General features: G+C 42.5%; 1 protein-coding gene across 1 annotated transcript in view; it reads right to left on the bottom strand.

Annotated features, from left to right (window-relative positions):
* The window catches only part of LOC121269681 (thrombospondin type-1 domain-containing protein 4-like), a 381,085-nt gene that overhangs the window by 18,706 nt on the left and 347,643 nt on the right, over positions 1-14,736 (bottom strand). The window contains exons 10-12 of the mRNA XM_041174524.1: positions 11,820-12,053; positions 2,188-2,317; positions 337-541 (exon numbers count right to left, since the gene is read on the bottom strand). Of these exons, the coding sequence (XP_041030458.1) occupies positions 337-541; positions 2,188-2,317; positions 11,820-12,053 (569 nt within the window). The remainder of the gene's footprint in view (positions 1-336; positions 542-2,187; positions 2,318-11,819; positions 12,054-14,736) is intronic.

The raw sequence follows: 14,736 nt of genomic DNA, 5'->3' as shown, positions 1-14,736 counted from the left end.
AGGGTGGGGGTGCACACACAGACACACGATCGTGGATGGTGGGGGTCCAAGGAGCACCTGTTTATTAAGTTCCTGAGTGATGTTTTACTTCTTCCTCCAAGTAAAAGCAATTCTGCAAATGGAAATGAATGTATTGCCCTGGACTTCTGACAAGTTTGGGCTAGGCCAAAGAGCCAACACTGACAAACAGCCCACACTGATACCAGGAGAAATCTAAACTGCTTGCTTAGTTAGCCCCCAACAGAGATCAGATAGATATGGTGCCTGGTGCTAAAGCTGATGTACCCACTGTTTATTCCAGCTGATTCAGTCATGTTTTCCATGAGTTTTGTTTACCTCACTCCATTCTGTCCTAATGTGCCACTCACTGCAGATTTTTAGCTGGCAGGTAGTTGTTGTTTCGGGTTTCTCCAGGTGCCGGCATCGGTCAGGTTGAACAGTAGTTGTCCGATTAGCATAGATTTGTCTGCAAAGAACCTGCCGATGTTGTATCCCAGGTCCACACGTCTTACTGCACTCTGACCACTCGCCCAGATCCCAGCTTTGATAAACGCAATAATATGCCATGTTAACGATCCCTCACATTGTCAAAGAAATACACTTCTCGCATTTTAATGATCATCAGTGGTAATGAGTTAAGAAAGGTAAAGACAAAAAAGAAGCTATCTTAGTGCAAAAGCATATCACTATGTGAAAGAGTGCGTGGTAATGCCCCCAGCACACATTTGCCAGTGACACTTGCAAAGTTCAATTCCTAAATAAACATCTAGGAAGAAAGGGCGAGGGAAGGAAAGAACAAAAGAAAGGGCAGAAAGATGAGATAGGCAGACAGGCAGGAAAGGAAACAAAAACAAAAATAGCTGGAAAAACTCAGCAGGTCTGACAGCATCTGCGGAGAGGAAGACAGTTAACGTTTCGAGTCCGTTTAGAGACTGGCAGTTAAATAGCAGCTTTTAAGACCTCAAGGTATTCCACAGCATTTTACAATCAATGGAAGAGAATGTTGATTAAATCATTTAAAAACAGTGAGTGTGGGTAGAAACTTCAGAGAAATAGCATTTAATACTGACGGGCCTTGACTTTAAAAAAAAGTCACTCTGAATGAATCCATTTAGCTCAAGCACGTTGCTGTTGTTTTCTAGACTCATTGGGGGTGAGGGCTTTCCACAGGGATTCTCCCACTCAGCCATTATTTATGCCATTTTCCGGGTTTTCTGCAGCTCTTCCTCTGAAATTACTGCAGATGATGGGGAAAAGCTAGTGGGAATCCACCCTCGGAGTGTTTAGAACATTCACACAACTTGCAACTTTCAAAGAGGAGGAAGAGGCTTTTTTTTCCCCATTCCTTGTGCTTTTTCAGTGAGACCTGCTGAGTGATTCAAACAATGCACAGAACTGGGAATTACAAACAGTTCATTTAAAACTATTTTTCTTTTTAAAAAGTGCTAATGGGATTTTAGATTGATGGAGATTTTTATTCCTGATTTTCATTAAAAATAAAAACTACAGGAGGAAACATGGCTCCAAAATATTTTCATTTCACATTATGGTCGTTATGGGAAATGGAAATTTTACAATCAGCAAGTCAGTGGCTAGGGATAAGGAATTTTACTAGGACCACATGAGAAAGAGCTTTAATTCTGCCCCTAGCCTGTGCCTATCTTGGGAGTGACATATGTAGACAGTTTTATATTCCCTTCCACGCACAACCGACTCTGCCATTATTCACCTTGATGAGCAGAAAACACTCCCCACAAAAAAAATCAAAACAAAAACAAGATGGTAGACTTCATGCCTGTTGCTACTCAATAATGTCACCACTGAAGAACGTTTGTAACATGTTCAACCAGCAAACATTGCTTCCAGAGGTTTCCATTTTTATTAAATCTGCTCAATCTCAAGTGGTTACTTGTTATCGCAGTGCAATTTCATATTTTCATGGGGCTTTGATTAAGTTTCTGTTTCTGTTGGCCCCTGGCTGGATTACATCCAAGCTGCATCCATTTACTGCAGAAACTGCACTCTGACTGTTTCAGGTTTATGAAGCATTCCATTTACACACTAAGTTTTACTCTGTATGTGATTACACAGCATTAGTCCTTTCAGAAAAATGCCAGATAAATGTAACATAGATATTTCTGTTAGACAGGATAATTTATATGAAAAAGCTGGTCTCAGTGAACATACTAGGCTGGGCACGGTTGGATGTTGCAGGCTTCTTCCTCTGGTGTTGGTCTCATTGCGATTTCACACAGGTTTTCAGATACTTCTTCATGTGTATTCCTGTTAACACACCTAAAAATAAGAGCACGGCTCCCTAAAAGTCAACAGAAGACATTTATTATTAACAAGAGAATTCCCTACCTCACACAACTAGCTTAATGACGAATACAATTGTGCTGATTGAATGTTGAACAAAACTTCCTGCCCTTGGGACAGTTACACTGGAGGCAATATACCAGTATTGTGACGTGATCTCAAATAACTTTATAGTTTATAGGGGTATCTTTGCTTAGGCAATGGTATCAAGGATTAAGGAGTCAAGGTAGGTAAATGGAGTTAAAATACAAATCAGACATGATCTGATTAAATGGTGGAACAGGCTCGATGGGCCAAATGGCCTGCTCCTGTTCCTGCATGGATTCAATAAGTCCCTGCTATTGTCAGGGCATGCAATGGGAAGTGCACTTCTTCCGATTTTCTGAAAATCAGTTTTTACGGTTGGAAAATTAAGAATGCTTCATGCCCAGGTTTCTAATATGCCATTGTGAGGCTCCCTATCAACAATGTGAACTTGCGTAAACTGAGCCCTTATGTGTAAAGATAAGGGGTAACCCATTTAAAATGGTGTCAGATCTGAGCACTGGAAGCAGGTTGATGAGGTTGTTATCGTTTAGTACATGCCCCTTATCTTGTAGGGTTAAAATATGGGCTAGCCCAGTACCGCTCTACACAATAGGCTTATTACTGGAGAGCTGGCAGCGAGGGTTATGCTGCACTGATCACAGCGTGTTCACTATAAGTGCAGCTCTCAAGGTCACTTTAAATGTAGTGGTAGTTTTCTCTGCATTTGTTTGAAAATCTTACACACCAGTTAACATTTTGGTTGCCCTATTTCCAAACGTGAACAGGAATAAAGGAAAGATCTCAACTTTACTCGGGACATTGTTCCTTGATGTATAGCAAGGCAAATGCACACCGATGTACATTGGTGTCTGTTGATGTAATGTCGGAACTACTGCCTTGCTAATTGCTCCCCAGAATACTTGTCCAGGCTTAACTGAAGATAAGATTAATGTGAAACATTGCATCAGGTTGAATACAGTGAAGCTGCTTTCAACATGCAATTTGTGTTCATAGTCAAGGAACTTCTTATAAATAGTCAGAATGTACAAGTTATCTAAGCACAGCCAGTTATAGGTGCTGTAATATAGCGGTTGTTTCCAGTTAAAAATATTAGCAGTATCCATTAATGTAATTATCTATCAGAACTGCAACTTTCCTTTTATGTTGGGGTAATGTATGTATATGAATTCAGTTATGCATTTTAAAACTAGTTATTGATGAATATGGAAAAGAAAATAATGCTTGCATGTAAATAGCATCTTTCAAACTCAGAGGACATCCCAAAGTGCTTTACAGTTAATGAAGTGCTTTGAACTTTAGTCACCGTTATAATACAGGGAATGTGCAGCCAATTTGCACATAGCAAACTCCCACAAACAGCAATGTGATGATGACCAGATCATTTGTTTTTTTGTGATGTTGATTGAGGGATAAATATTGGTCAGGGCATGGAGGATAAATTCCCCCGCTTTTCTTCAAAATAGTACCACAGGATCTTTTATGTTCATCTGGGAGGTGCTCTCAGATTAGTGTCTCGTTTGAAAGATGGCACCTCTCTCAGTACTGCACTGAAGTGCAGCCTTGATTTTATGCTGAAGTCCTGAAGTTTGCCCTCGTCAGGCAGGCACAGCGGGCGGGCCAGGGAGCAGTCGCGAAGCTGACTGCCGCCCGTGATCGGGCCCCGACATGGGTTTCACACTGGCTGGCCAATTACTGGCCAGCCAGTGTGAAACACGCACTGCAGCACTCAGCGCTGCTGGGGTGGGGACAGGAAGAGCACGAGTGCGGAATTGTGTGCATGTGCTAATGGTTCTTCACTAGCTATTGGATCCCAAAGATCAGTCCCTGCCCCCTTGCTGCTTTCCAGGAACGACGGATAACTAATGACGTGAAACAATTTCATGTTATCAGGTGAGGTCAGCCCTCCTACATGCTGGAGCATGCAGCACCTAAGCACCAGTACTGTCTGAAGGAAAAGACTTGCATTTACATAGCATCTTTCATGATCTCAGGATGTCCCAAACCACTTTACAACCAATGATGTATTTTTGAACTGCTATCACTGTTGTAATGTAGGAAAACAAAACTGACAAATTGGGCACAGCAAGGTCCCGCTAATAGCGCTGAGCTAAATAACCAAATAAGCTGCTTTGATAGCATTGAGGGATAAATGCTGGACAAGGCATCTGGAGAACTCCACTGTACTTCTTTGAAAAGTGCCATATGATCTTCTGCCCACCTGAGAGGGATGTTGGTTTAATGTCTCACCCGAAAGACATTATATGTGTATATTTCACACTAGGGATGACACTTCCTATCTGCTAGTCTATAAACACATTGGTTAGGATAAAAATTACTTGTTCTAACAGACGTTAAACCCATTCTGCATATCTCGGTGTCTACCCTTTAAGTGTCCCTTTTGCATTTCAGAAAGTTGTAACACATACTGTGTAAAACTCCGTGCATCAAGGATCAAGTACAAACAGTCCTATTATTCTTTTTTGGGTCACCTATCTGTCCGGCATTTTGGAATGTTTTATTAGAATACAGGACGCATAGAGAAATCTCCAGTTATTAAAAACAACTGGCTGCTTTTCTGGCACAGTGTGACCAGATACATTGTTCCAGAGAATGTGAAGGATGCACGGTCTGAAAGGCAGCCATCTGAAAATGTAAAATTATATCTCTTATTATAGACTGCCTATTGATCCTATTTATAAAAATGACGCACTCAACCTGTCCTTTATTACATGGAATTTTTCCTGCGATGGTATTTGATTAGTTTGGCAAGTTTGTCCATAAACTTCTGACCTTGCTGCTTGAATACCAAAGCTATTCTTAATAAGTGCTCAGAGCTGTCATTGACTCTGACCTGGCGGGCTGGAGTTGCCAGAGGTAGTTCTTGCTTCTGCATGCTCAGGATGGTACTTGCTCGACAATAGGTAGCAATAGCCCTACCCCAGGGTATCTCCATGCTCTAGTAGGATAGAAAGGCATGAAGGATAATTTTCACCTGTACCACCTTGTGACAATCTGGTCAAGCAAAGTGTTCACCAATTGGATGAAAATTTGGTGGGTTCTTTAGTGGATGGGTGGTCCATCCTACTGCCCAGGCAGTGAGGGTGAAAATTACTCCCACTGTCTCTCAAATAGCACATTAGCATCTGCATCCTGAATGCATTTATTTGGAGTTCAATTCTCCAAGCTTTTTAAACTGGTTTAGAATAAATGGGTGAACACCACAGTTAAAATAATGACATGAAATTCCTGATGAATGCGTCTCTCAAGTATGACTGCAGGGCCAATGTACTAACAGACGCTGATCATCGTTCTCAACAGTTTACCCCCTCCTACTGGGACTGGCAGCCGGCTACTCCTGAGGGGACACCCTGCCCGCAGTCCTTAATTGGCCAACAAACACCTCCCGTAAGATCATGCCACATGGTGCCCCTCCGTCACAAGCGGGGTTGGGAGCCACAAATGGCCTCAATGCCTGAAAATTTCAATCATTGATAATCATTGACAGCCTGGGGCTCCCTCCACCACCAGCTCATAGAAAATGCAATATAAATAAGTCTGATTTTCAGAAGTTATTTAATAAAACTGCACCTGTGAAGCTTTCCAAGAAAATAAGGTAAGACAATTAATGACAAATTAGCCAGTTGGATGAAAAATGGTTTGGGATATAGAAAGTAGGAAGTAATAATGGAAAAAAGTCCAAAAGGAGTGGTGATTGGAATTCTGAAGGGGGCTATGCTGGATCCCTTGCTGCTCGCATTATTCATAAAGAATATAGCAGAGTCCATCTTGTAAAATTTGCTGATGACAGTCAGCTATGTGTGTGAGTGACGTATGGAGGGAGAGTGACAGAGAAAAAAAAACTGGATGGGTCGAGGACTATAGGAAGGATTCAATGAAGATAAAATGTACAATGGAGGGAGGAAATATGGAACATATGCACACAGGAGGCATTCTAGTTTGGTTCTGATTAGCAGTTGCATACAGGAAGAAAATTTGGGCACAATTATTGACCACATACTGAAATTTCAAAAAGAAAGAAAAACTTACATTTATATAGTTTATTTCTTGCCTAAAGTGAGGGGTTATCCAAAAACCTATTTGTGAAGTAGTATTCACCTCAAAGAAATTAATAACTGAAGACAAGCCAATTTAACTTTGCATTACTCATTCGTAAAACTTATGATTTAAAATATTAGATAAAATCTGCAATACAAACCCCTGAACTAATTCTGTGCGGTGAACACACTTGCCAAAATCTAACTAATTAAGAAATGGATAGATTGGAAGGAAATTGCATTTATATAGTTCCTTTCATAATATCAGAATGCTCCAAGGTACTTCAGAGCCACTTGAGATATAGTCACAGCTGTAAAACTGGGAAGCAGAGGCCAAATTGTGCAGAACTAGGTCCCACAAACAGTAATGAGATACTGTAGATAACAATAATCTTCTGTTTCACAGATAAGAATGCCACCACTGAGCCATGAAGTCTCATGAAGCAGGTATCCAATTTGTTCACAAGATTAACTTATTTAAATAATTACCTTCATCTCCCTGTGAGGATCATGTTGTGCACGGAAAGTTCATCTAGTCATAGGGTGTGAAATCTCCCACGCAGCCAGTAAAGGAGAGTAAAGTAGGGTCATAACAAAAGCAGGGTACAATAAATCCAATGTGAAACAGTCCGTTAGCAAATAAAGAGCCCCAATATGATGGTGAGGCAGTTGGAAGTGTTTTTGCATTAGATGCATACAAAGATAGATAGGAAGGAAGTTGCATTTATATGGTGCCTAACTCCACCCTTCCAAGGGAACATCAGTGTACACTACTTGGAACAGGCGCAAGAGTTGGTGCCACATTTAAATAATTTGAAAATATAAGATTTTCCAATAGTAATACATATCAGGTAGAACGACTACAGTTGCACGCCACAAAATGATGCCATCACCTGCCTCATGTGTATCACACACCCATGCCAAGCTTTCGCATTATTTGATTCTTATCCATAACTATACTCAATGAAGGATGCATTCTTGCTGCAATGTACAATTAAAATCCTAAAACTTAGAATATGCTGCAGGTTTTATATATTACATAAGTCCAGTTAGTCTATGCTGGTGTTTATGCTCCACACAAGCCTCTTCCCATCTTACTTCATCTCACCCTATCAACATATCCTTCTCCCTCGTGTGCTTATCTAGCTTCCCCTTAAATGCATCTATGCTATTCATTACAATCCATGTGGTAGCATGTCCCACATTCTCAGCACTCTCTGAGATAAGCCTCATATCTGTACTTATGTAAATGTTAATTCAGTTTCTTCACAGAATCATAGAATCACAGAATTCTTATACTGCAGAAGGAGGCCATTTGGCCCATTGTGTCTGCACTGGTTCTCCAAATGAGCATTATGACTCAGTGCCATTCTCTTGCCTTTTCCCTGTAACCCTGAAGAACTAGCAAAATGCCCCACAAGGAACTCAGTCCTGGCTCTGTTCAGGTGCAAACCGTCCAGCTTGTGGGTGCCAACTCTGCCAGATTCAGTCCAGTGTCTCAGGAATCTAAATCCCTCCCTCCTGCACCATCTTTCCAGCCACGCATTCATCTGCCTTATCCTCCGATTTCTGTACTCACTTGCACGTGGCACTTAGAGTAATCTGGAGATTATTACTTTTGAGATCTTACTTGCTAATTTTCTACCTAGCTCCCTAAATTCTGTCTGCAGGACCATATCCCCCTTCCTGCGTAAGTTACTGCTACCAAAATGGACCATGAACTCTGGTTGTTCATCCGCCCCCAGAAGAATGTCCTGCGACTGCTCAGTGACATCCTTAACCCTGACACCAGGAAGGCAACATACCAGCCTGGAGTCACGTCAACAGCCGCAGAAATGCCTGTCTGTTTCCCCAACTAACGAGTCCCTTATTACTATTCCTCTTCCTTTCTTCTTCCTCCCCTCCTGTACAGCCGAGCTGCTAGCGGTGCCACAAACTTGGCTCTGACTGCACTCCTCTGAGGAACCAAAGCCCTCACAGAAAACTGATTAGCGAGCAGGACTCCGGGAGACTCCAGCACTACCTGCCTGGTTCTTTTGGACAGTCTGGTGGTCACCCATTTGCTTCCTGCCTTCATGGCCTTAATTTGCGGTGTGACCACCTCTCTGAACGTGCTATCCATGTAACTCTTAGTCTCACCGATGCACCACAGTGACTCCAGCTGCTGATCAAGCTCCAAAGCCCAGAGCTCAAGTTTCTGCATCTGGCAGCACTTCCTACACATGTGGTTGTCTAGGTCACCAGTAGTGTCTATGGCTTCCAACAAATTACAGGACATGCATTCCACGTGACTGAGCTGTCTTGCTATGTCTTCACTTCCTTTAAGTAAACGTAATTTACTTTATGTTACTGGCCCTGACTTCCCCTTATCCGTAGTGTTTCTTACTCAAATCCAAGAAGCTGCATCTTTAAAAATAATAAACTTTCCTAATTTACAGCTATTTAAAGACACTCCCTAACAGCAATTTCTTGCCAACCGATGAACTTACGATTTTCCTGTGATGTCACTGTGCAATTTTTTTTTCAAATTCAGCTCCAAAGGTGAGGTTTACACCCCGGCCTGTTTCTGCTCAGCTGCTCCTGTTCCTGACTTAGAATAATTCCTATGTTTTCAACACCTCTTTCCCCCATGCACCGAATTCCCACGTGAGCCTAATTCGCGACTCACTCGGTCTCCATCTCACTCCAGCCTTGTGGCCTGTCTCCTCGTCCGCCCCTTACTGACTCAAACCTTCAGTGCAGGACCTGAACACAAAAATAAAGGCTGACATCCCACTGCAGTACTGATGGGATGCTGCACTGTTGGAGTTGCCTTCTCTCAGATGAGATATTAAACTGTTTGCTCCCTCAAGTGGATGTCAGAAGGTGCCATGGCACTATTTTGAAGAGGAGCAGGGAAGTTATCCCCAGTGTCCTGGCCAATACCTAGCCCTCGATCAACATCACAAAAACAGATTATCTGGTTGTTGTCACACTGTTGTTTGTGGAAGCTTGTCATACACACATTGGCTGCTATGTTTCCTGTATTACAACAGTGACTACATATCAAAAGTACTTCATTGACTGTAAAGTGCTTTGGGACGTCCTGTAGTTGTGAAAGGTGCTATGAGGGCAAGTTTTCTTTTTCTTTCTTCAAAATGCAACTACTCCATTGCTTGCATGGCTGCGTGACATAGAATTCAAGGGAACAGGCCAGAACTGCAGGAAAGCTCATAAGTGACAAGCTCTAGGCTCCATTCAAAGAAATCTCCTTGGGCATCCTGGTCTATAGAACCTGGAATGAGTTAAGGACCACACACTCCCTACTTTAGCATCACCATTTTTTTGTGCCCCTAGGTGTTGGGCGTTTGAATACAATTTTCTGATTACAAAGCTATCCATCTTACAGTCACATTGGCAGGTGCACACCACTTCCATTTCAGAAGGAGTTTGCAAATCCTTACACCTATACTTACTACTGTACCATTCAGACTCACAGATCCAGGACTCTGCCAACACTTCTAACTTTACTCCTGGATAACAGGAAGTTTGGAACAACTACCCTCCATTTTCTTGTTCCCGAGCTTCAGTTCCCCTCTATTTTTAAGCTAATGGCTCATGAAACGGGGACAGGTTTACACAATAAAATCCCCTGCATGAAATCAGTAGCATGAAGACAGGCAGGCATATGACTGCATTCTCTAATTTACCACTACACTTGATTTAAGGGATTAACCAGTAAGGATGAAAAAACTGATGCACACAAAAGTGTAATTGTTGTAGTTGTGGATTTAGAACATTTTGAAGCATCGAGATAGAAATTGCTATCTGAGTGAGCTGGGGGGAGCTGTTTTGATGTAATTTCCAGCAGTTTGAAATGCATTGAGCATTTGAAGCCAATAATTTTTTTTATTCATTCATGGGATGTGGGCTTTGCTGGCTGGGCAAGCATTTTATTGCCCATCCCTAGTTGCCCTTGAGAAGGTGGTGGTGAGCTGCCTTCTTGAACCATTGCAGTCCATGTGGTGTAGGTACACCCACAGTGCTGTTAGGAAGGGAGTTCCAGGATTTTGACCCAGCGACAGTGAAGGAACGGCGATATATTTCCAAGTCAGGATGGTGAGTAACTTGGAGGGGAACTTCCAGATGGTGATGTTCCCAACCCAATTATATAGAAGCACAATATTTAAGTGATACAAGATGTAATTGCATTGTGACTTTGGGTAACAGTCAAGCTCACCAAAACCTTTATAAATTAAATACCCCAGTTTATTATCTTTATGCATGTTTCAGGGGTCTTATGGCACAGTGGTAATAGCACTACCTCTGGGCCAGGAGCACTGGGTTCAAGTCCCACTTCAGGATTTGATGACTAAGGAAGGTGCATAATGTGGCCAAGCATGTTGATTATCAGCCTGCAAATCCTTCCAATATGCCTGATGGTAGGCAAAAAGACTGGGGGAGACTCCTGGTCAGCCATACTCTGGAAGGCAATGGCAAACCACTGCAGTACTTTGCCAAGCTAGTCATGGGGATGATATAAGGGAAGCCCATGGTTGTCACAGCCCTCTTAGGGCATGGTACCTGAAGGAGGAGGAGAATGCATGGTTCAAAGTTGAATTGACACCAAATTCAATATTTAACCCTAGGAGTGGTTGGTAAATGCTTTCTTGCACAAAAAAACATTTAATTATTTCAGGAGCTGCATTAAATCCCAACCAAACATGAACGCACTAACAGATGAAAAATGATGGATGGGAAAAGACCCTCTGGTCTTCACCACACAACTACAATGTCTTAAGCAATATATACACTCCCTACCCTGTGCAACTTACCATTCAATGGTAAAATGTTAGACAAAATATTTGTGCTCCTTTGTAGACAAGTATCACAGTTCATTCTTAAGAAAATATGATTGCATCATTCGCACATAACATAATTTGACTGCCAAAAATTGCAAGAGATCAATTCCAACTCTGTTCTCAGAAATTTGCAAAATTGTTCTAAATAATTTCACTAAGTCCACTAAGTATTAACTGGTGCTTACTCTCCATTCCAAAGTGCAAGGCTATAATATAAATAAATAATCATTGTACTTAATACTGATAAAGTTACAGGATGCATTATTTCCCAGATGAAAAATGTTTTAACATTTTAGTATTTTTTCTGTACCTTTACTCTGCAGTTTAAACAACTTTTGAAGCTTGGGGCAAAGAAAGATAGCACAGTGGAATACTCTAAGAAGGTAACAAAGATCATGCACAGTGCTGAGGAGGTTAGCCAGCAACTGATGGCTTTATTTATCCCTGGGCAGGGAATAGTCAATCTTGTTGGTCCAAAATCCTGATGCCCCACAGCAAAATTATCTCATCTCACTGGGGATTAGGTTAACAGTTAATTAAATTTGGGACATCTTACCTGTTCCACATGAGACGGTGCATTCACTGCTTCCAATTTGTTTCCAATTGAACTCCCTCTTTTTCCTTGGCCCCTCTCCCCAGGAATGCAACGCTTCTTCAGGAGGCGTTTGGTAATCTCTGGACTGCAGTTGATTTGCGTGCACTCCACTCACAAAGTTTTCCACCTCTCTTTCACGAAGAACATACACGTCACCATCAACACCGTATGATAACTGACCGTTAAAAGCCTCTCCTGGAACAGACAGAGAGGTTTCAAATCTTACGTTGTAGGCAGCAGTCAAAATGCAAACTGATGCAGCTAAGCGAGAGGGTTATCAGATCCAGTTCAAACTGCGAGTAACTGCTCCTGTCTTGTCACCGTAAGGTTGGTGTAAGTGTGCAGGTAAATTGGATTTCAGCTGCACCATTGGTAAGTTTACGATAGGAGAATTTCAGTGCAGATTCCGCCTTGGATGTTAAATGCTATAGAATTCCTACACCCGTCTTAGTAACCATCCCACATGTCTCAGAGGCACATTATAGGAAAGGAGATGGAGTGATGGCTTTACTTGTGGCAAAGCTGACAAATAATGTAACTGTGTATAAGCCTTTAAGCAATAGCAGCATGCCATTGTAGTATAAAGGTGTTAGGCAGAGCAAGGGTTAATGTGGGACTGGAGAACTGTACTTCCCACTGCATGATTTTTTTTATTCATTCATGGGATGTGGGCTTCACTGGCTGGGCCAACATTTATTGCCCATCCCTAGTTGCCCTTGAGAAGGTGGTGGTGAGCTGCCTTCTTGAACTGCTACAGTCCATGAGGTGTGGGTACACCCACAGTGCTGTTAGGGAGGGAGTTCCAGGATTTTGACCCAGCGATAGTGAAGGAACGGCAATATGTTTCCAAGTCAGGATGGTGAGTGACTTGGAGGGGAACTTCCAGGTGCTGGTGTTCCCATCTATCTGCTGCTTTTGTCCTTCTAGATGGTGGTGGTCGTGGGTTTTGAAGGTGCTGTCTAAGGAGCCTTGATGAATTCCTGCTGTGCATCTTGTAGATGGTACTCACTGCTGCTACAGCGCATCGATAGTGGAGGGGGCAAATATTTGTGATTGTGATGTCAATCAAGCGGACTGCTTTGTCCTGGACAGTGTCAAGCTTCTTGAGTGTTGTGGCAGCTGCACTCATCCAGGCAAGTGGGGAGTACTCCATCACACTCCTGACCGGTGCCTTGTAGATGGTGGAAAGGCTTTGGGGAGTCAGGATGTTAGTTACTTGTCACAGAATTCCTAGCCTCTGACCTGCTCTTGTAGCCACAGTATTTATATGGCTAGTCCAGTTCAGTTTCTGGTCAATGGTAACCCCCAGGATGTTGATAGTGGGGGATTCAGTGATGGTAATGCCATTGAACGTCAAGGGGCAATGGTTAGACTCTCTCTTGTTGGAGGTGGTAATTGCTTTGCACTTGTGTGGAGTGAATGTTACTTGCCACTTATCTGCCCAAGCCTGGATATTGTCCAGGTCTTGCTGCAAATGGACATGGACTGCTTCAGTCTCTGAGGAGTCACGAATGGTGCTGAACATCGTGCAATCATCAGCAAACATCCCCACTTCTGACCTTATGATGGAAGGAAGGTCATTGATGAAACAGCTGAAGATGGTTGGACCCAGGACACTACCCGGAGGAACTCCAGCAGTGATGTCCTGGAGCTAAGATGACTGACCACCAACAACCACAACCATCTTCCTTTGTGCTAGGTATGACTCTAACCAGTGGAGAGTTTTTCACCTGATTCCCATTGACTCCAGTTTTGTTAGGGCTCCTTGATGCCACAGTTGGTCAAATGCGGCCTTGATGACAAGGGCAGTCATTCTCTCCTCATCGTGGTAGAAGAGAGGGTCACATGATAGTAGACTGTGTAGTAGTCTTGAAAGAGCCAGTATGGAGGCAGCACTCATGCAGGCAGTACCTGGGATGTGTACATAGCTATTGATTAACAGTAAATGGGTTATGCTTAAAACATACTAATCTCCAGACCCGCTTGTTGTGGCACCAAATGAACATTTATAACAGCAACTAAATGGTGACTCTGAGATAAACTTAAGCTTTCCTCTGCACTTTTGGTGAAGTAAAGCTGGCAGACAGGAGCAACGCTGAAGAATTACCCAACCACAGCTTAGGAAAATAAGAAGAAAAAAAATACTGAAAATTTAAAAACGAACTACAAAATTATAACGTAACATATATCCCGTGTCCATTTATTGAGGAGAAGCGAGTGCGTTCAGAGGCTCTTGCTGATTGCCACCTGTGCTGGCCCAGGCGATGACATAGAACTGCTGCAGAAATGAGTGCCAACCAACTGACCTTGTGCTACTCTACTCATGGCACCAATGGAGGCATCTCTTCAAGATGTGTGAGAGCACCTTCATTTATGGTCACCCCCAATCAATCTTTAAGCGATTTGCAGCCAACGATGACTATTTCTCGGACTTAGAACCTGGTACTCTCCAAAGCAACAATGGGAGTAATTATGAGAGATGATGACTATGACCTGTGTTGCTGCAAACTTCACTGCAGATACTATTAATTCTGCCATGTCATCATACTGCAGTCCAGATTAAAGTTGGTGCAGGACATCTATAAGCTTCTTCAGGGGGAACCACTGCCCACTTTGACTAGGTACACTTTTGCCATGTTTGTTGGGCCTCAAAAACGCCAGGTACCCAAGATATATTCTTAGTATGTGGACACTTGCCCTTCAATTTAAAAGCAGGAGCCCTCCAAGTGGCTGACTCTTAACTGCCCTTTGAAATACCCTAGCAAGCCACCCAATTCAAGGGTAATTAGGGAAGGACTACAAATGCTGGCCTTGACAGTGACGTCCACAACCCAAGGAAGAATTTAAAAAGTCCTTGCAAATATATCAGAATTGCTAA

This window comes from Carcharodon carcharias, chromosome 1 (assembly GCF_017639515.1).
Source record: "Carcharodon carcharias isolate sCarCar2 chromosome 1, sCarCar2.pri, whole genome shotgun sequence".
In the NCBI taxonomy this organism is placed as follows: Eukaryota; Metazoa; Chordata; class Chondrichthyes; order Lamniformes; family Lamnidae; genus Carcharodon; species Carcharodon carcharias.
The sequence above is the reverse complement of the archived record's forward strand: the minus strand, read 5'-3'. Positions and strand labels throughout refer to the sequence as shown.